The following is a 24,970-nucleotide window of genomic DNA, read 5'->3' as shown; positions in this document are numbered from 1 at the left end:
TCATTGCATCACCAGGAAGTCATTTTAGTAGCCCAGAGTGATTTTTGTTGAGGTAATTCTGAAATACTCCAGGGATGGGTCAATACTACCCCCTCCCTCTGCCTCCCAAATGGGAGCTTTGTAATTGGCTCTGCACCAGACGTTTTTTCTGTCATCCTTTCCATTAAGACATGCTGGAAGCTGTGTGTTGCATTCAGGAGAGATGAAACCAAATCTGGGCTACCTAAACCCTGCAAAGACCATGCTGGCAGATCTGGAGATAGACACAGATGTGGCTCGCCCTGAACCCAGGGTTGACTGTTGGCCCACGTTCTGCATGGCTGCTTAGGCTGTGTGCGAATCACAACAGCAAGGAGTAGAGATGTCCTGGTTATTATTGTCCAGAGGCCGGAGAAAGCAGTCTGAAGTCAAACGTATCAGCAACTTCCCTGGAATGCAAACACTATACATGTGTGCGTGGAATGAATTTCTGTTTGATAAATTCAGGCAAGCTTGGTATTAGCTTTTGCTGTCATTTCCCAAGAAAGGGTACTGTTTTTTGTTTGAGTTCACTTGCAGAGTATAAGGCTGAGCAGCCTCATACCAGCTTGGTCACAGGCTGTAACAGATTCTGGTTTAAGCTCACACATCTAGGGCTTGTCCAGATTAATATGAAATGCTGCAATTTCTTCTGTGCAACTAAACAGAAATTAATGAAGCTAATGAAGGTTATAACACAAACTAGGTGTTTCTTAATACTGTTTCCTTGGTGACTTTCACCCTTAAATGACACTAGCACATCCTGTTCAGGCAAGAGGCCTTAAGAGTCATGTGTGATGGAGGAGTAGGTAGCAAATACGCTGAGCTGAGCCAGGCGACTACAAATCTTTTTCCACCGTGGCAAAGCAGAGTCTCCCAGAGAATTGTTTTCCCCTGTTACCCTGTTAAAACTCAGGGCTTTACTCAGTTGGATTAATTAAGCAGCCTGCCCACAAAATGTAGTGACTGTGTATCTACTGAAATGTTGTTACAGTGTGTATTTTAAAATACAGCTAAAATACACAATTAAGAAGTTTCCCATTGAGGAGAAACTAACTTATTTAAGTCACGGATGTACAAAACGTAAATGTCTGGACAACACCTTTTTGAAATACAGTTCTGCTGAAGAGAACATCAAGCTCAGCAGGTGGGAGATGGAGGACAGAGAACCACTGGGGGCAAAAGAGAGAATAATAACTTTTCTGGCTTGCTACAGGTGATCATTGGTAGCAGTGAATCAGTGGTAGCCCATCTCTGCAGCTCCATGGAAAAAGGCCCTTTGAGAACATCTTGTTCCTGTGAAGCAATGGTCTGCTCCTGTCCCCAGAGCTATGAAAGACTCAAGTGCTGAAGCGGTAGGTTCAATAGAGAAACCTAGCAAGAACAGAAAAAAATTCATAGCTGGCTTGAAGAGGAGAGCAAGCAGTGTGAAATGTCTCATCTTTTTAAATGGTTAGGTTTATGATATGAGTTATTCTCTATGGTCAGGTCAATCCAGATATGAAGAAGGGCTTGTGTGCTGGCAAACTTGTCAGTTTTGTTTCCAACTACAGCAGTTAGATACAACAAATGCAAAAGTCTTTTCCTGCAAATTTTCCTTACTTACATCTGCAGATGGGTATAGTTATCATGGAACTTTCCATCTCTCCAAAATTAAACCTTCCTTTTCCATCCTGAACACCAGCCTTGGCTACCAGCTAGCTGGCTTTGATTCTGCAGAGATATGGCGAGGTGGAGCCTTGCATCTACAAACCCCTCTGTGAAACTCATGGGATGTTTCAGGCCGGTAGAGCTCAGCCTAACACCAAGGCCAGTTTCATTGTGTTCTTCTCTCTGGGTTCTTCTGCTCTAGTCATCACTAGAGCATGGGAGAGCCCTTCAGCTCCTCACCAAGACAACATGATTCACATCTGTAACATGCTGGCTTTTAGGCTCTCCCCATGGGTTTAAGCGTATGTGGTGGAGTGTCAAGATTTGTTATTTTCCTTTGAATTACGTCTGTAGCTGTGCTCCTCTGCTTGAGGAGGCAAGGTCAAGCCAAGTGCTTTGCCCATGGAATGGAATGGAAAGTGGTAAATTTTGCAATGCTCTTTACTTTGTGGGCAAGTTTGTGCTACAGAGTCATACAGGCTCTCAGTAAGGCTGTGTCCAGCAGAGAGAGCTTATTCATCTAGTAGAGAATTCAGCTGTGCCAAGATTTCCATCCTCTAGCATTAGGCAGCCTGGACTGACATGATTGAGCATCCTAAAGTCAGAAGACTGAGAACTGAGTTTGATTCCTAAATTTTAGTTAGGACCACTGATTGCTTAGAGAGGAACAGGTACTTTGTTAAGCCCAACAGTATCTCCAAGCATGCTACATATGCGATATCTTTTGTAATGATATGTTTGTATATACATATATATACCCATATGCAGTTGGTCATGACTCATCAATTGATTATGCAGCGGAAGAGAATTATACCAAAGAGTTGGCCTTTCCAAATCAAACATATATATCTTCGATAATTGTCACCATCCCCAGGAAGTTAAGAATTGCAGCTGGGACTTGAGTCAAATTATGACATTTTGAGTTACTGGCAAAGAATTTTCTTTTGGCTTCTGTAAATTTATAATCTGAAGTTTGAGGTTGTCTTCTTTTACAAACACCTCTCAGATTAGAAGGTTACATGCAGTACCCCAGTGACTGTATGTATTCTTAACTATGTCTGAAGTGATGACGAGTGAAAAACGTTCTAAGAAGAATTTTTCTCTGCATCTTCTAAGGACATACCCTCCAATGTGAATCATGAACGACTGCAGCCTTGCATTTTTATCACATACTCTATTAGTGCTCTCCTTTTCACTCATCTTGGGCAGTGAAACTAGATTACTCATCTCCAATTTTATTAGCTGTCAGTTTCTCATTTTTGTGTTGTACTGAACCCTGCAAGTTTTGGAAAGCACTTATTCCAGGGGAATGATATATCTTATATAACTTATGAGCTGAATATAAACTTCCTGAGATCATGGGGCCTTTGCTAAATGGAATTTACACAGCCATATACACCAGAAGGTCATTGCAATTTTATAATTTTAAAATACTTCTGAGGTTGTACATTTATTCAGTAGTAGCTCTTTTTGCATTTAAAGGCATTAGGAAAAATTTCTGCTTCTGACCAAAAAGGTGGTGAGTATGATGCAGAGATATCATGAGAAGCAGTGAGACTTAGGGTTGCAATCTGGTTCCCACTGAACTCCATGAAAAAAGCAATTTTCTGAAACAAGAAGGTATCTTTGCAGAACAAAAGGAACTGCAGAATGTTACAAAGTCAGTTTTATTTCCTCAAAGTGTGGGAGGTATAAGCTCAGTCAGGCATTGTTAGTAAATAACATCTAGAGCACTTAAAAGAAGGATCCAATCACAAATTCAATTGGTCTATTAACTACATGTAATATTATTTACCTAAGTGGCCCTTCTGGACTATTTCATAACTCAGGTTTATAACCTTTTTAAAAAAGATCAATATTACTGAGCACGCAGCCTCTGAGCATGATGAAAGAGTCTGGCCGTTTTAGCAGTTATGGTCCATGATTTCCAGACCTGAAGTCCAGATTAGAAATGCAAAATGAGGAAAATACTCTCCCTGAAATACTAAAAAGAAAAAATAGCCTTGGAGAGAAGGATGGAGGGAAGCAGTGAAGATGTGTGGCAAGAGATCAGTTCTTTTATTGGGCTGATACAACTAGAAAATACAGGCAGGCTTTCCAGCACATAAACCCTCTGCAGATCTGAGAGAGAAGATGTAGTGACATTTAAAGCCACACACACAGTTTTGCCAACATGTGTCAGAGTGAATCTCCAGTAGGAGGGAACAACCAACCGCTCTATTTGCAACTTGGCAGATGGGGTGTTTTGTTGTCTGCTCTAATGTGTGATGCGAGTTGGCTGCTCGTACTGAGTCCCATCACGTGGGAAAGGTGGCTCTTGTCTATTGATCGTGTGTTCAAGATCCAGAATTTGATTTGTTCGTCAGGTAGTCAGATGCTCACCTCAGCTGCGAGTGATGAGCTCCAATATCTAAATTCAATACTCCTACAAGTCTCCTTCCATTACACAGGGAGCTCAGCAATCAGGAGCAATGGTGCTTTTCTGCCTCTTAATCAGCATCATAAAAAGTCAAATGATGATAAAAGCAAATAAAAGCCAGGAAGGTCCTATTTTATAATGGGCCTAGTGACTACATGGATGTAAACCAGCACTGGCTCCCGCCCTTTCAGTTATACTCACCTCATTTCATACAGGTCATTCTGATTCCCGTGAGAGAGTGGCATGTGGGAGAATGTAGTACATGCAAAGTGGGAAATGAGGGATGGTTCTACTGCTAACAGATCCTAAAAAAAATTTTAGTGGAAACTCATGAAATTCTTAGAGACAAAAGGCAGTGCTGCTGAGTGACCTTTTCCTGTCTATCTTCATTAACCATGTCTCAAACTAATGACTACTACTTAGTGCAGCTCCCCTGGCTCTTCTTTCTCCTTGCCCTCTCCTCACTGCTTCTTACACATTGCTCAGGCAGCCCCCCTGGCCTTTTCCCATGCTACCATGCATCACTCTAGATTTTGTGCAATTTTTATAATGTTCTCTGACAAGAAACATTAGAAAAGAAAGCTAATTTTCATTCTTTCTGTTTGTTCCTCCTTGGTGCTGAAGCAATCTCTGGTTCACCTGGGCATGATACATCAGTGTGATGAACTGATCATTTGGTATCAAGTCGTGATTCAGGGTGGGAGACACGCAAGGGTGTTGAGGACAGTGCAGTGTCTGTAGAGAGTGCTGACTTTAGATTTCTTAACAGTTGGTGACATGTTTAAAGGCACTTAGTTTTCAACAAAAGCCATTGGTTTCAGCCCTCAACTGAAGTAATGCCATTCCCATGTGATTGTAATGTGTCCATCCCAAGAGTCCAGTCCAAAAGCAGGCAGCAGGAGATCCCAACAAACCCACCTGTGGCAGCTGTGATGCCATTTCACTCTTCAGAGTGTTGTTGCAGGGGATATGTCTGAAGATCTGTCTGAATTGAGTGTTGGAAGATGCAGAGAAATTTTTGCAGGGATAGAAAAACCATTTTGTGTTATTAGACAAAGTAATGTAGCTGGAAACCTTCCTTCCCCACACCAGACAAGCTGTTTCTGCCAGGTGTGGCTGCTTTTCAGGGGCTAAAGCTCTCATTTCTGTGCCAGGTGACATAGAAGTGGTGTCAGGCTGAAATGGCTTGAAGATTTGGACTAAGTTCAGGAAGAAGGGCAGCTCAGCTGCAGAGAGGTGATAGAGTCCAAACTGAGTAGTAAGTCCTCTTTCCCTTGTGTAGTTTGTTGTCTGGCTTTCTTAGTTTTTCTACACCTGTTTGTGCTGCAGGTATCACCATTGCATTAGCCAGTCATCTGCAATCAGGCATAGACTGGAAAAAAATTTCCTTGCCCCAAATACTAACTCAAGTAGCAGAAAATGCCTCTTTGTGCAGAGAATTCATATGGAAAATGTGCGTTTTCAGGCCCTCTGCACAGATTCCAAAATTTTAAGGTGACTGTGCTTCTATTTTTGCTACCTTTCAGGTACTTTATTGTTTCTTTAGGCATGTGTGAATTGCGTACCCCTTTTCTTACCTGGATTTCATCAATGTTTGTCATTTTGTAATTGTTAAGCAGGAGACAGTACCACTCTGGGACAAACAAGTGGTCTAGGGTCTACCAGCATTGTCTGTTTCTTTCACCAAGAGGTGCTGCCTCCAGGAGATTGGTGGTGTTGGGAAGCAATAGCTAGAGAGCAGTGACCCTAGGGCTCTTTTGTTTCATCCACATGTTTGACTGATGCTCTGTTAGCCAGTTTTGGAAGAGAAAGACATCAGGTTTGGAAGGTCCATGTGTAATTGTACAGGATCTCAGGTTGAGGGGTGGCTCAACAGCTAAAGGTTTTGCTGAAATATTCCATGTAACCCAGCCAGGCATATATTTGTTTTGATACTGCATGCTATCATTTCCAAACCCAGTCAGCAGTGTCTGTTTGTTAGGCTGTGCAGACGATGGCATGAGAAGAATTCAGGGCAAATCATTAATTTTGTGAATCTTTCCTGTTTGGTTTTATTGCAGGTTTTTATGTGCTTGAAGTATTAACAAAGTGCTTTCTTGGACTGGGGTTGTACTGGGAGGTGAGATCTCACTGAGAAGTCAAGATATCTGAAGCTTTCTTTTCTTTCTATAAAATTGTTGGAAAGGAAAGGGATCCAATTCTGGCATGATGTTTCATAAGGTGACATTTGTTGTAACTCATTGCAAATGTTATTCACCATCTACAAAACATTCAATTAAACTGAAGAGCAGTGAAAAATACCCGGTTCCACTTTAGCAGCTGCGCTTGTCACCAGAATCCCTCAGGTTTTTTGGTGCCAACAGATTCCCCCCTGGAGACCTCCACACAACTGCTGCTGTCCTCTGCCACCAGTCCCCACTGGTTGCTGCCCCCTGCTCCTGTGATTGTCACACAAGGAAAAATTTCCCTTCCCGATTGGGCTTATCCTTACTTTCCTAAAGATCTCTTTGGTCCTTACTTGTTATCAGACTTGTTCTGCATCCTTTTGTGTCATGTCAGTATTCAGTGGGAATTGGCTGGACCCCACAGGGATAACATTTTCAAAAACGACATTTGAAAAATGACTTGTGATCCTTGGTTCTTTTGAAAATCAGAGAAGTTGGTTATGCATGCAGTTTATTGAGACTTCAAGCTCCTAAGTCATTCAAGATTGTTTCTTAGTCCTAAAAGCTTTAGTGGCATAACATTTTCATAGAAAATAAGCCAATATATTTATGATGCTTTCTGTTCAGATCATAGGTCCTTTTGCCTCTACCACTTTCACACGTGCTTCAGGTTGAAGCATATGTGCAGATCGCTGTAACTCTGGAAATGTAAGAAACAAAAACTTTTCTTGTAGGAAACCAGGATGCTAAGAGACCACATTTTTTGAGATGCCAAACTCGTTACAGATCTCTGGCTCCCCAGGAAATTCGCAGATGTAACTTTGCTGTATGCTACAACCACCCACTATTTTGCAGTGTCAGCTGGGCTGGAGCTCAGATCCACCCACTCCCGCCGCACTGGGCCTGTTACACTGGAGCTGAAGGCAAAATGCAAATTGGCTCTGCTGAAGACGGTTGCCTTATGGCATGCAGTGGGATGGTAAAAACAGAACCTATGGCGTCTCACTCCTGGTTCGGCACCTGAACCACAAGATCCTCCTTCTCATTATCTCTTTATCAAAACCTCCTATTTTCCCTGGATAGGGCACTAAAATGGAACAAAACTCTGGCTAATTTGCTGCAGGAAACCATTGAGCTTTGGGCAAGGAGATGCAGTAAGTCATCCAATTAGTTGCAGCAGCTGGTGTCCCCTGGTCCTGATTTAATGCGGTTTATCGATGCCAAACAGAGGTAGATAAGCATAGCTCTTCTTTCCCTTACATGTGAATACCTGTCCAGCCCATGTTTCCTGACTTCAGTCACCTGTTAGGCTCTTTGAGCTGTGGAAAGGAACAGCAATTCATTCAGTTTGCTACACTTATTTCAGGGCAGGGTTTACTTCTCGTTTTCCTAGACCATAAACAACATCACTGCCTCTGAAGAGCAAGGGTGGTGGCTTTCTACATCAGCCTGTCTTTAGGTCCTATTTATAAATGAGGAGAGTGAGAAAATATGTTTAAAAACATGCAAGCTTTAAAAATAAAACTATGACCTAGTCAAAGAGTAAACATTAAGGAAAAATAAAAAACTATTTTAAGAGATGGCAGCAGAGAAGAAGCTGCAAAAATAATCAAAAGAAATCTTATTACTGTAAATACACCTATTTGCACGTGCAATAGATTATCCATAAACAAGATCATGCTTCTGACCAGATAAAAGAAATCAATGGCATAGTGTGTAAACCAGATTTTAAAATTTACTCAGTGTCTGTCATTCTGCATACCTCTTCTGAGTAGTGGTGTAACCTTTATTTTTTCAGGTAGCCTTTTAATGTGGGGTTGCTCAGGGGGTGTTACAGTCACTGTCTTGAGAATAAAACAGCTTATAAAGGGATTGGAAGCTTTTACCACGATGGACCTTTGGAAATTTGTCCCCTGTGAGGAACAGAGAGGGGTTGCTTGTCTGCTTTGTCACTTATGCATGCTTCTTCTTCCCCCATAGGTTTCCTGGTCACTATGAACAATGGCCCAGCTATACTACAAAAAGGTAAACTATTCACCGTACAGAGATCGGATCCCGTTACAGATCGTGCGAGCAGAGGCAGAGCTCTCACTGGAAGAGAAGGCCTACCTCAGCGCTGTGGAGAAGGGGGACTATGCCAGTGTGAAACATGCCTTGCAAGAGGCAGAGATCTATTACAACATCAACATTAACTGTATGGATCCTCTTGGTCGCAGTGCCCTTTTAATAGCCATAGAGAATGAAAATCTGGAGATCATGGAGTTGCTTTTGAGCCACAGTGTGTATGTGGGAGATGCTCTGCTGTATGCAATACGGAAAGAGGTGGTGGGAGCTGTGGAGCTGCTGCTGAATTACAGAAAGCCAAGTGGTGAGAAACAGGTTAGTTGAATGTTCCAGTTCAGTTTTAAGCTATTATCCTGCGTTAGAAAAGTAGTACTGCACAGAGGGCTGCTGTGCAGGAGTCATAAACCAAAGTTTTTAATGTAGGTCTATTGCTTTAAATGCCCAGAGTAGACATGGGCAGTCCTGTTTGGATGATAACTTTCCAGTCTGAGCAAACATGTTCTGCCTGGCTTAAATACTCAGCATTTTCAATTTCACTCAGTGTTCTTTTTCAGTCTTACAGTGTTTGTGAACATACTGATTTATAGGTTGATTTATAGATGCGCACTTTGTAAAGGAATTTAGGGCTGTCTGAGAGTATATTACAATCTATAAATATGAATTATTGCCATGCTGTTGTACTGGTATTAAGTGGAATTACTTTTCATAAGTAAATCCTGAAAACACACAAGCTTATAAATAACTGTAAGCAAGCAAACAGTCTGCTAGGTTTCAGTACTTAACTGTAGTACAGACATATCATCTTGGTCTCCATCTCCAGAGAGCTCTAGTTCAGAAATACTGAGGCAGTACATAACGTTACCACATGAGCTAAGCAGCTATATATCTGAGCAGTGAACAACTATGACTTGTAGGAAGGATCCTTAGCTACAAAGCCATCAGTAAGTTACATAAGGATCTTTGTGAAAAACCACGAAGTCTGATTCCTGTCACTTCAAGTGTCACATATCACACTGTCCGTAACTTTTTCTTTTTGCTTCTTTTCATTTGCGAGTACTACTGCCAGTAACTAGAATAGTTTATCTACATTACTGACTTCTGACAATTTTTGCATGTTCACTGCTTAGAAAGGAACATTAAAAACTTGAATAATCCTTGATATATCAAGCCTCGTTTTGAAGTCTACTTGAACACATCCCTCTGTGTGTGAAAGAAGAAAATGCAGTCATTCATAGAAGAAAATGTTTTCAATGGATAGGTCCTTTAGTACATAGTTTTTCAATAGTAATTTTATGTAGCCAAAGCAAACAGGAAGGATCAACCCTGACAACATTCAGGAGTGTTCAGCTGAATACTTAGATAAAGCAGCATTCTGCATGCCATAGCAATGTGATTCTAATATGTGGTTTAAGCACTAGGGAGATGAAGAATCTCTTCTATAAGACCTAAAAATTGAAATACTAGCACTAGGTTTTAGTCTGACAAAATATAAATAACAAAATATGGACCATACATGGAGAATGAGCCATTTTTTTCTCGGTCTTCTAGAAAGTTTGACAATCCTATAGGCCAACTGGACAGAAAGTACAATAGAAGAAAAGGTTTTTTTCAGTAGCATGAGGAACTGCCAGTAGTTATTGCAGGTTAATGACAAGTTTCTCCTGAAATGTCATGGAAAGCAAGTGATGGGATTCATGTGGATTTGTGAAAACTCTCTTGAATGCAAAAACTTGTGTCCACTTAAATTCACAGCCTTGCTGGCTTAACTGGACAGAGACAGAGGTCCATGAGATAAGGTTGATGTTTTGCAGCTGAAATTCAGCTCCAGTGTCTCTAGTTCTGTGATACATTTCATAGTAGGTCTGTTTCCTTTTTCTCTCTCTGTCAGTGTGCAGCTATCCTTCTGTAGCTAGGTTTCTATCTGCTGTGCAGTTTACAACTTGAAGGAGAACATGTGTGTGGGAGAAGAGATGCAGTGCCAGTTTCAGCTTTATTTACGAGGTTTGTTACAAGACCAGATTTCATCAGTATGTTTTAGACTAGTACTGCCTTGATGCAAGATCCTATGTACAAACTAGGATTAACTTCCCTGGCTGCGGTTCAGGTTCTTCTGTAGAGTGCAGGAAACATTTGCCAGTCAAAGGCCGCAGGACTGGACTTCTATTTCAGCAGTTTCACTGATTGTTCATGCAGTGATGGCAATTAACATTTATTTCATGCAGTGTGATATAACATTAAACTGGAAGAAGTGCTTAGTTAAGCAAAGTTGGGACAAAGTTGGTTAGCTTGTCAAATCACAAAGCTAGCATAGGAGGACTTTCTGTACACAGGTTTCTGATGCTATTCCACAGCAGTATTGATATATGTTCAGTAATTATCTTTGCTGGACCCTTTCTCAGAAACTCCTTTGGGAATCCCATACCTAATTGCTTTCACAAAAAGCACCTGATAAATCACATTAGCACAGCTTTGTCCCACACAGCTTCTTATATGTTCTAAAACATACAGAAAACCTGCTTTTTTTGTTGAGTAGTAATAAAAATTCACACTTCATGAAATGGCTTCCGTCTAACTGAGAAATTTGTAGGATAGTGTCACAGCACTTCTTATATATAAGATTTAGTATAATCTATTCGTTAAATGTACACAAGGTTCAGTTTTCCTGAACAAACAGCTCCTTGACTCCTGTAGAAGCCTGCTTCCAATTAGGGGCTGTCTGTTTCTCTTTGCTGCGCTCTGGGCAAAGGTACAGAAGCAGCATCTTCTGATGGCTGTCTCTTAAATGTTCAGTACATCACCTTCATTCATCTGGGGTCTGTGAAAACCTGTTAGTCCCCATTTTCCTGCTGTCGGCCTCTGAGAAGTTACTATTTGACGCTATACCAAAGTCTTGTTTCTCTAACTGCCAGGCATGAAGAGCTGTTCCTATTTGCATCTGTTCACGTCAGCTCAGTTAATTGTTGTCTTTGCATCTCAAAAGCAGCTGAATAGCATCATTCAGCATAATCCATTTTATGGGCATGTATCTTCACTCATTCCCACAACCTTGTCATTGTACTGCAATCCTGACCAAAAATGTTACAGGTTGCATTATGCCAGCTCTTGTGGGGTCACAGTGACTGTATCTAGCAAAAGATACACCCAAAACAAGGTAGAAAACCATGGCCCCTTACAGACTTGACCTGCAAAGAGGTTTTGCTCACCAGCCACAGTGTCTCTAAAAGGTGATGTGTCCTGGGCACTCCATACCTTGAGTCTCTTGAGAGCTGCCAGAGGGGAAGAGCTCTGCTTTTCCCCTGTATGCTGACCTTTCCAGGGAGCAGAAGTGAAAAAAAATTTCAAATATAAGAAGTGACCTTTGCTGTGTTCCTTATGTAAGAGAATCAGGGTCTCATTCATGATGTAAGGGACAGGGAGAAATGGATGAAGAGACTGGGACGCAGAGATGCTTGTGTCCTGTTATTAAGTGAACGCAGGCAGTCATTACTCTGCAAACCTTTGCTAGACTGCTGTTTAAGTGCCATTTACTGAAAATACCATGACAATGGCAGGGGTAAGTCATAGCCAGTAACTATAACAACACACTTCTCCCACACTGCAGCTGTGCATGTAAGGGGTGTCTGGGAGAGGAAGAAATTACTCTGTTTACATGTGGAGCGTATGAGAGCCAGGAACATGAACCATCTTTCTCTAAAAGCTGCTACAAAGCACATGATAGATGAGTGTGCTGAACAGTGATGTGTTCGAGTAGATGTATTTCCTTTTAGGTTTACCTCCAAGCAAGGCTCACAGGCTATTTTAAGAACTTATAATTTCTCCTCAAATCTGTTCTGCCCAGTCCTGACAATTTACAGCCACGGTTTGGGGTACTCCTCTGTGAGTGTCTTGATAAACCTGGGAAGAAGGCTTCACCAGTTACAGCCAGAATAACTCTATGGCTAATAAAGTTACAGCTGTTTTGAAAGATACTATCACCTATAGGAGATTTTGGGTTCAGCGAGAGAGTCATCTTGGTGAAAACATCTTACTTCAGCTACCATGGGAAGACCACAGAGGTGTGCTGGTATGCTTCACTCCCAGCAAAGAGTAAAGCCCAGGCTTTAAAGGACCCATTCTCTTCTTCAGATCAGAGCTAACCTCTCCTCAGATATACCACACCATGCTCTGAGGTGCACTCTCACTTTTTTTTTTTTTTTTTTTTACTGTCAGTGTGTAAGCATAGTCCTGAGTGTGATGGAAGATGCCTGTGTGCAGAGCATGTAGTGCCCCAGGCTGCGACAGCTCTGCCCACCCACCGCAGCATAAGTAGGAGCTTTGCTGACCTCAGCGGGACGTGGTCTAGACTTGGCACAACACTAAGAGCTGAATTCTCAGGAAAATAAAGGAAAATTCAGTTATCTACTCAAAATAGATTAAGTAACAGAAGAGCTTTTCTAGTTCTGTGATTTTTACAAGTTCACTTGTTATTTCCAAGTGTTATGTAATTTACTCCAGTTAATCATCTGAGCTTTCTTTTTAACCCATAATTCTCTTTGGCCAGTCACTTTGTATTGCTGATTGGTCACTTAAATAGTAGGATAGTTTGTTTTTCCCCAAATAGATGACAGACATTTGGAAAGAAAGCAGCCTATTCATGAATATTAAGAGGAACAACAAAACAAACTAATATTCATGGAACCTGAAGGGTCTGCAAGTGTTGCTTTTCCTGCAGAGATTTATAGTCAGTGAATATGTATTCCCCAGGAAATAAAAGTGAGCCTAATCTGGTGCTTTGATAGTTATTATTTGCTTTTCAGGACAGTGAAGAGTCTGATACTGTACTGCATAGTGGCAGAAGAGTAGTATACATGTACTGCAGACTGCTTGGGATGGCAATCCATACTCAGGTCTTCCACATGATAAGTGTCATGTTATTTAAATAAATAAGATAACAAACCACTGAATAATCATCAGAAGGAGTGGGGCCGGGTTAGAAATAGTAAAAAACAGCACACACAGGTGCAGTATTGACTTTGGCCCAGGCTTATTGAGTCAGGTGGCTCATCTCATTTGGAGTAGGAATGTTAAACTGCAAAGTTGTTTGTGCACAGGACAGGTCCAATACATACAATGGCAAAACAAGATTTTTTGTACTATTCTATAGGTACATATCAAAACCAGAGATCTAGCTGGGGTCCTGTGAAGTTGAAATTACAGGAAACTTGAAATTACTTGTTTAATTTTTTTTGATTCAGTACTCCCATAGGCACAAGGGAATGTATATATGAAGCCTGTTGAACAAATTATCTTTTCCAGTAAAATCTTCTGTCTCCCAACCTATTTGATCTTTTTTCCTAAAAGTCATATCAGAAATTTTTTTTACTATACAAACATCAATACTGTGGGTTATGTTTTTAGCCAGACTGGAGTCTGCACCTAAATTGCACCAGCAAAGAGGAGGGAATACACGTCTGTAAATTCACATTTTCCCTACATACTTGATTCACTTTCAATTTATCATTAGTAATAGTTGTATTTCCAGACATTTTGAAGCCCACTGAAATCAGTACAAACTTTCCTTTTGACTCCAGATGAGGTCTTCAGGGGCATTTTTTTAATAGTCTCTTGTGTGAATCCTGTGAAGTGGTCCCAGTTCTCCACTAAACACAGATCACAGCTCACAGGGCAGCACTCAGTTTGCACAGATCTCACATAGTTTTTTGCCTTGCTACAGTGGGTGTGTTTCCAGCGCACCAGACACAGTCTGTGCTGACTGCTGAGTCCTCCTTCCATTCTTTAAGAAGCTGTAAACCAGTCATCAGAATTATACACGTTCACGGTGTATCCATAAGCACCTTTACGGATAGCTGTTTTCTTCACAGCAATCAGAGCTGACATCAAATGTTTACATAAGGATGATACTAGCATCTCTCTGGTATCTGCCAAAATTAGCAATTTGCTCATGGCAGATGGCTCCAAATTAATCTGGTTCACAGATGGGACTACAAATGCAATTCCTCAATAATGAGAATAAAATGAAAAGGGATCTCAGTATTTATGACTGTGAATCAGTTTGTTTCGATGATCCAAAGGTGTTCTGAATCAATGAGATCTCAACAGATACCTATCGATACATCTTCCAAAAGAAGGAGCTTTACAGATATAAACCCTGGAAGAGTATGGTTGTGAAGAGAAAACTATAGAGAATAAAAGGCAGGTTTGCAGTCTTAGTTGCTAATCCTCAGATACCTGCTGGTGGAAGGTCGCTGCACTTGATAGTATTAGCAAACTTAAAATTTGACCTCAAAAATCCTCTTTCAGATGAGCTGATGAGTAAAAATCTGCCTTAATCTCTGTGTAAATATTATAGTTTAACAGCCTAGAGACAATCTTTTGTGAACCAGAAATTATATGTTACATTAAACCATTTTATTCTTGCCCAAATCCAGTAACTTTCTTGATACAATGTGGTTTAGCTTAATTTTCCTACTCACATAGAGTTCTTTGTCCTGTATGCAGAGTCCAGTGCAAAGTTTAGCTCTTACCATCAATGGCCCTTGATATCTGCAGACTTGCTGATACTTATTAGATGTACAAGCTCATTGCTAGCATTGTCAGCCCTGTGCTAATCACTGACAGGACTTTTTTAAGTCAAAGGAAGCAGATCAGTTGTCAGGTATCTCATGACATAAAAGCTAGATCCTGCAGGCAATTAGAAAGAGAAGAGTTTTAGAAGCAGCTGGTTGTTCCTCATGGCCTGGCTGAAGTGGTTACTGCGGATCTGTCTCACCTGCAGGCAAAGCACGGAGAGGTTCCCTGTGGCAGGACCAGAGGATCTGGGGTTTGTAGCTGTGAGAAATGTTATCCTGTCTCCTTCAGTAAAAGGTTTATGTTTCTTTTAGAGGGGAAGGAGAGACTTGTGGACTTCCCAGCTGAAATTGCTAAGCCTTGCAGCACTGACTCCTAACCTATAAGCTGAGGATGAATGTGGGGAGATTGCTCACATACAGGCTGAACGAAGAAGTCTTGCTTACACGGTGGCAATAGACATTCTGGGTGCATGTGCTGTCTTCTTCTGGAATGTCATGAACAGGGCCAGTGCCATTGAGATTTGCAAAGGTGTGAAGTACAACACAGTGATCAAACCCAGTGCAAGCAGACCTGTGTAGCCCTTCTGCAATGTTAACCATTGCATAGCAGCAGTATTTGTGTTCTTCCTTGAGTTTAGAAAGGTCAGCTAATTCAGGAAGGTGTTGCTGAAACCTGGGCATCTGTATCAAGCCTATAGGCATGACCTGTTCTCATTGAGTTCTTGCTATTGAGCACTGTAACAGAGAGGGTAACAGGCTGATTGGTATGACTCAGTGCAGATACTGTGCCCTTTGATATGACTCAAACCAGCCATTTCCATGTTAATATGAGAGGTTCAAAGTGAAAAGGGAAGGCTGAACTTGGTTAGATACACTCTGAGCAAGAGCTGGTTCTGAAGAATAGAAGCAGTTGAGAAAAACTGGCCACAAGTTCTCATTATGAAAATATTTGAAAGGCACAATAAGGAAGAAAGATTGTGTCTGAAAACAGAAAACTAGCTGTTACTGCTCCAAAGCCTAATGGGTCTGCTAGCATCCAAGCTTTTCATTATTTTTATTGATGCAGTAATAATTCACAGCTATAGTTAACATGCCTTTGACATTGGCGGCTGCCGTCGAAATGAATTCCATCTAATTAAACTAAACAACAGAGAAATCAAAGACCACTTCAGTTAATGATTACATTTAACTGGGAATTTCTTTCCTCCCTCCCCACTGCCTTCCTCCCCAAATAACCTTAAAACTATGAGAAGGAGGTGTGAGGCAAAACAAAGAACTGGGGTGATACATCGCATAGACCTAATGAGTAGCACTGCGGTGAGGGCTTGCAGGCTGCAGTGCCAGCTACCAGACACCTGACAGTGGCAAAGAAGTCACTGGCTCCTTCCCCTGGGCCAATGTAAAGTCTCTTAGTTCCTAGGAGAGCTGGTGGGATGAGGCCAAGAACTGCATCACAGCATGCACCACCATGTCGTGTTTGTAATTTAACATATAGACAGGTGGAAAAGTCAGGAATGCGCTGTTATAAAAGGGGCTTCCCAGGGAATTATCTTTATTAATTTGTGGGAGTGTTCTTAGCACTTGCCTGCGTTCACCAATGTGTTTTCAGTCTGGAGTGATGGATGTATGGGATTCAGCTGGGTGGACTACCTGTCACAAACTATTTATAGGGAAAAAAATTCCTGTGTTCCTACACAAGTAAACTTTCAGTCTCTCTATAGATCTGTTGATTAGGCGTTAAGTTTCAAAAAAACATATTTCATTACCAGCCCAGCATCCATTAATGTGCCTAGTTTACTCAGAAGCCTTTGCTCATAAGCCCCGATTACAGCACTAGCTGCTCCCTTACATCAGCCCCCTGACATCACACAACACATGTTTTTGCCTCTGATCTGTATGACTTCTGAAACCCAGAAGGGGCTTTTGACATGGCTATCGAGATTCCCTGATACAGGTATGCAGGAGAGTCTGCCTGGGGTAATAATTGGAACACATTTTCCAAGGAAAGCTTCATTGTATGGGGAAATTGAACATAACAAATTACAGGTTCCTCTGAAACAAAGCTCTGGGATCTATAAAGAACTGCAGGAGGATTTAGTAGGAGTCCCCTAGTCCTTATCTGGCTGTTAAATAGAGCTGTGCTTGGGTTTACAAAGTGGAATGGCACCTTTATGGCTTGTTTATCCCTGTGATGGACAGTCTTTTTGTGACAACAAGAGGCGGGGGGGGGCATCAAAAAGGCAAGATGATGGAGAACAGTATTCTCCCTTCTCTCCGCATTGTTACAGCAAGGGAAGGCTGTAATCCAAGGTCTGTGCTCTCTGTCATTGCCTTGGGAGAACATGTTGGAAAACCGCTCAGGCCTGCAAGAGGCTCAGGGTCACGTGTATCGTTGGTACTTAATGCATGGCAGTGCGAGAGGGCTCATGTGCTCCACTTAAATACTCTTCAGGCAGACAGATGATGAGTTAGAGGCAATCTCTGAAGCATGAGGAGCATATAATTAGCTAGATGTTTTGAACTACCTAGCATTAGAAATAACAAAGGAAGTCACTGCCTAAGTGGTAATAAAGGAAGATCACAACCACATAGATTTTATTCTCATGTGAGATCCTGCCACCTGTCTAGGTTGTAATTTCCTTGCTGTCACAAACTCTGGGGTCTTTTCAGAAGTCACAGTGTCTTCTTGGTTAGTATAACAATGCCAGAAGCACAGCTTAATAGTCAAAATGGGGGGAAACGCAGCCTCCTGCTTTGTGAGCATCAAGATGTTTTTGTGCAACATCAGACAGTGCTGGGCTGGCACCAGATGCAGTCACTCGCTCCTCTCTGAGTTATCTTATGATCGAATCTGATTCTTTTCTATTTTTTTAAAAGAATGTGATTGAATAGGAACACAACCCCAGCTCTCCCAAGCAAAAAGCCTCCCTTTTCAAGCCCTGTTAGCAACATATTACCTCACCTAAACTTAATGAAACATCTCTCATCCACACGCGGTAATAAATTACAAGAAATAGGGACATTTTATGTACAACGATGACACAAAAGGCTATAGATAGCATGATTATTAGCCTATATTAGCACATCTTGTCCTTGTTACCACTAATAATAGAAAATACAGAGACCAGATAAAATGAATTAAAAAGCTGGACAATTCTTCCCTCCTAGAATAAATCCTGGAAAATATTAGAAAAAGAGTAGCCATAATAAAACAAAGATTACCTTGAAGACAACCTGCAAATTTCCAGCTAATCATGGACTGTCTTTGTTTCAACATGCTTGGTGCCAGGAGGCGGCTTTCCATAAAACAAAAAAATATCTAAGGTGCAGCGATGTTCCAAGGCCTTTAGTGTAGTTAAGAATTTTACAGGACTGGATTAAGTAAGCTCTTTAACAAAATTTATTTCCAAACTTAAAAACAACATTAAAAATTGTTAGGCTTTGGTCTTTATTTTTCCCCAAAACAGCTGCTCCTATCACAGAGTAACTCTTAAAATAGTAATGAAGAAAGGTAAAAAAATGAACAAACAGTATTTTATATTTCTAAATGGGGAGAACCCAGCTTCAGCCATATATGAACTAGTCTGCCTATCCAGACTTCAGGAGACAACTTATTTTACTCGCATGTCAGCAATACTGGATTTACATATGAGTTGGTATCACAGGGTCTCAGGAAAAAGATCTAGCAAGCAGCCAGGGAATCTCTGCCTTTTGGCAAGGCTTTGGTAGATCCATAACATGCTGTGAGCCAGGTTCTGATGTCAATGTCACTTTTTCTCTAGCGGCTTCATTAATGTCTGGATTTGTAACAGTCCCAAACTTCTGTCCCTTGGTTTTTTTTAACTGGACAAGTGTCATTATTCAGCTAGCTCCAGACTATGTAAGCGTACGATAAAACCAAGATTCATTTGATAGTTGGTCTTATCATAGAGATAATGTGGCAGAACATGTTAAGTTGTGACTACAATGACTTCTCAACCATTCTGACACAGATGAGAAGCCATAACCAGAAGAGGGTGCAATTGCTTATGGCACCACACTGGTCTTCTCTAAATAACGGTAGGCACTTGCTAGTCCCTCTTCCTGCTGGATTCAGTACTTCCTAGCTGGGACAAGACACAGGAATTCAAGGCAAAGCAGACCTCAAGACTGCACTTCATTTAAATACAAGAGGTTCAAACACAAGCTAACTGTTTAACAGCATCCCTCTGTGACTTGAAAGATAAACTCCACACTGACTGCACTCTTTCTTCATTTCATCAAGTGCCTCATCTTACTTCCTCATCTTATTTCCTCCACCCACATCAGAAAGGGACAGTGGCTTAGAGGAGAGTGTGCTCTGTCTGGAATAAGTTGCCATAGGCCATTTAGATGCATATTTGCAAAATCCTCTGCTGAAGGGTTCTCTCTGGATTCTTCTTTTTAATCCCCAACAGAAAAGTTATTATGTAGCGTCAGCCACAAATGGTGACATCTTTTGACAATCTTTCTGGCTGTGCTGCATTTCCTAAACACATGGCTGAACACAAGTTCTGATGCAGTTCTGCCACTGTCAAATGCCCTAGGTTTCAGTTTAGCTCTGAAAACTAATCCCTTGGGTCTACCTCCTTTTTTAAACACATGGATAAGAAGCCAAATTAAAACGAAGAATCTAGAGCAGATATATCTGTATTTTGCTTTTATTTATCAGTTGCAGAGAAAAAAAGGTTGGTTATACAGGTATCACAAATCTAATTTTTCACATTATTTCAGTAGTAATGCATTACATCATGCTATTTTTTTATTCAAAGATAACTATTTCAGTGTTAATATGTACCACCTGGTAACCTTGAATCAGTATTTGGCTTGCTACAAGGCACTAAAAGGTACTAATTTTTTCTGGTTTACAGTATCAGTCTGAGGGGCAGAGACTTTATTTGGCTTTACAGGCGCATCACTGAGCAGATTTTACACCAGAAGGAGCCTTTTCTTCAGCTGGATATTCTGGGACAGCTGTATTGAAATCACTGGTATATTTCAGTAACAACAGCAGAGCTTGCCCAAAACTACATCTGCAACCATGTGAGCTTTATGCCAGAGTTACAAACTTGTTCATAACCAGTACAAAAGCCCTTAAAGTACATTACTTTTTTGCTATCAGTTTGTGTTGTTCGTTATATTTCATTAACCAAATTACATCATTTCAGTCAATGAATTGCTCTAGAGAAAAAACAACCACCCTATTAATACAGATACTGTTACTGCAATACAAGATGTTTCTCAAGGCAACTCTGATTAAGATACTCAGTTAATTGAAACCTGCACCACTGCATCACTTAAACTGAATGCTTAAATTTATAGAAGCATGTAACATTTCTCCAGAGTCTCACATAAGGAAACAAATGCCCATGGGGTTCTGTCACTGGAAGAATTTGTTTATGGGTTTAGGCAAGGAGCAGGATTCAATTGGTCATGCCAGTCACAATATGTATTTTTTTCAAGACCCTTTTGCTGGTAACATGGCTGAGCTGCAGTCTAGCAACACTGACTCTGGCTCTCATGCTCTATTTATAGAGCTGCAGCTAGAAGTACCACAGGATTGTGATTCTGAACGAAATCACAGTCACTGCTAAAGCTCCTTCTGACCGTTGAACCTCGTGCTAAATTGATGTAGTACAAAATCTTCTTTTCAGAATGACAGAAATTGACTGTGCCTCTTACCACTCTTGTGGATGGTATATGCACCTCCTCCATAGGGTTGCATGCAGAAAAACAAACTAGAAGTAGGAAACCCTTGCTCAGTAAGTTCCCCAGGCTTCCATTTCTCTAAGTGTTACATTTGAAGTTTTCCAGTGAGGTTGCATGAGTTTGTTTTGTTTAGTAAAACATTGTTTTGGCAATTAGAAAATCTTTTATAAGATATAGTTGTATCAAAAAGTTACGCAAGCTGAAAATAACACAGATTAACATGTTTATAGTTAATGTTAACATGGCTATAGTTAAAGTTTATTATGCCAGTCTAGGTGAGGTGCTAGTTTATGGAATGGAGATAGCTTGAAAATGGGGCAATTCCACCTGCAACAGGTAAAAGTATTGTTAGTTATTTTCAAGCAAAAGTGGCAGCATTCTCAATGCCAGACAGGATGCATATTTAGATTGTTTCTGACCCAAGAAGTTTACAATTAGAGATTAACAAAACTAAAAAAGTAAAGGATTTTGTGATTAGGCTTTCTAGATATTCTTTTCAGTTCAGGTCTGAAGCACTGAAGGGTTATCTGGGGAGACTGCAGTTGTGATCACCAGTAAAGGTGAACACTGAGGAGAGACCTGAACATGAAGGGAGACTAGTATCTGGTAGGGTTATCAGACCATAATCAGGAGGACTGTCAATGCAGAGGGGCAGAAAAGGATAAGACAGAGATAGAAACATAAAAGCACTCCCAAATTAGACAGAGCCAGACTCTGTTCAAAGATTTTGCACTTGACTGGCTAGTTCTTTTGCTGCAGAACAGGTTTTTTTTCACCTAGTTGTTCTTTTTTATATGCATAGGTAGGTGACAGATACTGTAGAAGCACTATAGCTTGCTTTGAAATCTTGCTGTGTTTAAAGACAGATATTAGCTTCCATGGTCCATAAAAGGCAAAAGATGCATTCGTATTGGTCATTTAGTTTGGTTGAGGAGCATGCTTTTGAGCTGTATCTCCTTAACCTCCCCATTTACTGCAATTTGGTTCACATTGCTGAGCAGTGTCAGAGCACTTGAGCTGGATTGCTTTTACACAACACTAAACCAGAGGACCTGCTCCAGGGAAACTCAGATACCAGACTAGATTAAGTCCAAAGTAAAACTCAAAAAATACCTACAACAAGGCCATCAGGTCTTCAGTGTCAGGGTTTTTTTGCTCTGTAGTTCTGCTTCTCTTACACTGTACTAGTTACTAACATAAGCAGAGATTCCTGCTCTTCCTATCCAGAGCTTCTTTCTAGCAGTGTGCTATTTACTGGAAAACTTGTTTTTCTGTTCAGAGGAGAGTTATACTAAACAGTGCTTTTATGTGAGCTAATCCTGCATTTTCTTCTCCTCTAATGAGTTAAGCTTGTTTCTCCCCACCACCTCCTTTTTAAATAAAGGAGATTTTTCACTCACTGCAGCATCATTCAGAGGAGCAGCAGTACGGTGGTAAGCAGCCTACCTTTATGAGGATTAGGTCTAGAAAGATAGTAACAAGCATTCGGTCACTTGTTGTTAATGGTAGCATTACTTTCTTAAGTGAATGTTACCAAGATGAAAGACAGACAAGGCACATGCTTCTATGCAAGTAGTGACAATAAGGTTCTGAAGGACTCAGCTTAACAGCCTGTGTCAGGTGATGAGGTTAATGGAAAAGAATTTGTTATTCAGGTCACTTAATGAAAATAACCTTGGAAGAGCTTAGCAGAGCCCTTGGGGTAGAATAATTTATTCCTCTTCTGCTTCCATCACTGTAAGTTAACCCAAGACATAGAAGAAGCTGATCTAAACATGAACTCAACCTGTCAGAGTAGTGCAGGAGGAACATCAGCAATTACAATGCATTGTTGTAATCTCTGCTGCCCCTCCAGTGATAATACATAGAATACAGCCTTCAGAGCAAAGGCTTGCTTTGCATAGCCCCATCTTTAAAAAACAGACAGTTTGTTAAGATGCAGGTAATCAAAACAGTGTGCAAGACAACAACAAAAATATGCACCCCAAGACATACAGACAGTCAGAGAGGGCCCTGGGGGTGTTGATTGACAGCCAGCTGAACAGGAGCCAGCAGTGTGCCCGGGTGGCCAAGAAGGCCAATGGTATCCTGGCTTGCATCAGAAATAGCGTGGCCAGCAGGAACAGGGAAGTGATCTTGCCCCTGTACTCGGCACTGGTGAGGCCGCACCTCAATTACTGTGTTCAGTTTTGGGCCCCTCACTACAAAAAGGACATTGAATTACTCGAGCGTGTCCAGAGAAGGGCAACGAAGCTGGTGAAGGGTCTGGAGCACATGTCGTACGAGGAACGGCTGAGGGAACTGGGGGTGTTTAGTCTGGAGAAGAGGAGGCTGAGGGGAGACCTCATCGCCCTCTACAACTACCTGAAAGGAGGGTACAGAGAGCTGGGGATGAGTCTCTTTAACCAAGTAGCAAGTGATAGGACAAGAGGGAATGGCCTCAAGTTGCGCCAGGGAAGGTTTAGACTAGATATTAGGAAGCATTTCTTTACAGAACGGGTTGTTGGGCATTGGAATGGGCTGCCCAGGGAGGTGGTGGAGTCCCCATCCCTGGAGGTGTTTAAGAGTAGGGTCGACATAGCGCTGAGGGATCTGGTGTAGTTGGGAACTGTCAGTGTTAGGTTAACGGTTGGACTAGATGATCTTCAAGGTCTTTTCCAACCTAGATGATTCTGTGATATAATTTTTAGCCAATACATGGTCTTTGGATCAGCCAGGCATAGAAAAGAGAGAGGCCACAGCAGCCGTCATTTGCACTATTCCTGCTCTGTGTTTTGGTGGTTTGTTTTGCTGCTCAGCTGTAATCAGAAATAAGCTTCAGCTCCAGTAATTTGAGCCCTTAGACTGATCTGCTGCTCCCAGACCCCAGGAAGCCCCTATGTCTCTGCACCACCGTTTCACTTCTTAGCCCTTAATTAAAAGTGCTGCACACTGCCCAGGAAAACATCACAGCTGCTGCCTGAGTCCTAACAAAGTAGTGCACCATTTTTGAGGTGAGGGCTTGTGACATGAGACAGAATAAGGCATGAGGGATCACTTGATAGATACCCCCAATTTGATCCCAAACCTTGGGACAACCATTTTGAGAGTTCTAGATCCAGATGTAGATAACCTCAGGAGTAGACAGAAGCAGACAAGTTTAGCACTATCCTCACCTGTAACATTACTACCCTGTCAGCAAGTGCCCATTTCATATTCTGAGCAACATGAATACCTCATCTGTGTAAAGCTGAAAATCCTTTTCACGGCCCTGGGTACAATAACTTCTATATAGAAAAACAAGATTAAACTTGACAGTAATAGGAGTGACAGAGGGGAAAGCATTCTTCCTTTGAGGCAGAGGTGTGAATACAGCAGCCAGTGACTGACTGAAAAAGGAGGCGAAAAAAGATAAATGCAATTATTCAAGTACCAAGGCTTTTAAAAAATGCTTCTAAGAGAGAAAAAAAGAGAAATCCACACCTTTCTCTTGACATTTAACAAACTACCTAAACGAGCTAAGCAAAGGAAAAGAAAGTCAAAGACCTTACAAAAAGAGTTGCTTTCAGCTTTTTGTTACTACCTACGTTAAAATACATTTCTCCAACCTCGCTAGGAGACACCAAGCCCTCTATGACCCACAGCAAATCCTCATAACCATTCTCTCTTCTTCCCCATAAGCCTTATTTATTGGCTCCCTCCTGGCTGCCTCTGTAGGGACCAGACTTGTTAGCAAAGCCTCTTTACACCTGTGTGTCTGTAGGCTGCCAGAGATTTAACTCCACATGTGCTGCATCCAGGGTAGCAGACTTGTATTATTCCCAAAAATACCTTTAGCCACCCAGTGAGCCCTGCTCCAGTAAATGACCCTGCATCTCAGTGCGGTGCCAACCTTTGGGAGAGTGCTGTCTATTGTGAACAGAATGTCCTGCTGTCACAGCTGGGTTATGTAGACATTTATCAATCAACTACAGCCCAGGAGTCTTTAGCTCTTTAGTGCTATAGAGGCACTTAACTCCCAGGGAACTCAAATTCAGTGGTTAGAGGTTCACTGTCTCATAACCAGTCTTAGGTATATCCACCAGAAGGATTTCTAACCCTTTACTTCATGCTACTTTATCGCTGCTTTACTTTTGGATTTTTACAGACTGAGTAATGTTTCCTGTCATTAGGACTCTGACAATAGTTTCTCTGAAATGCCTTTGACATTTGCCAGGGGAAACAGGCCTACAGTTCACCAAACCCAGCAATCACCCTTGAGCAACAGGATGCCAACTGCCAGGGCAAGAGTGGTGGGCACACGAAGTACAGTATGCTTGAGTAATGATTAACACACAACAAAGAGAGCTGCCTGCGCTGCAAATGGAAACACACTGCGT

The 24,970-nt window shown here is 41.4% G+C and overlaps 1 protein-coding gene across 1 annotated transcript in view; it reads left to right on the top strand.

Moving 5' to 3' along the window:
- TRPC5 (transient receptor potential cation channel subfamily C member 5) overlaps positions 1-24,970 on the top strand; it is a 98,486-nt gene that overhangs the window by 22,466 nt on the left and 51,050 nt on the right. The window contains exon 2 of the mRNA XM_074834982.1: positions 8,233-8,631. Coding sequence (XP_074691083.1) covers positions 8,254-8,631 — 378 coding nt within the window. The 5' untranslated portion in view covers positions 8,233-8,253. The remainder of the gene's footprint in view (positions 1-8,232; positions 8,632-24,970) is intronic.

This window comes from Strix aluco, chromosome 10 (genome assembly GCF_031877795.1).
Source record: "Strix aluco isolate bStrAlu1 chromosome 10, bStrAlu1.hap1, whole genome shotgun sequence".
NCBI lineage: Eukaryota > Metazoa > Chordata > Aves > Strigiformes > Strigidae > Strix > Strix aluco.
This window is presented reverse-complemented; position numbering and strand designations above follow the sequence as displayed.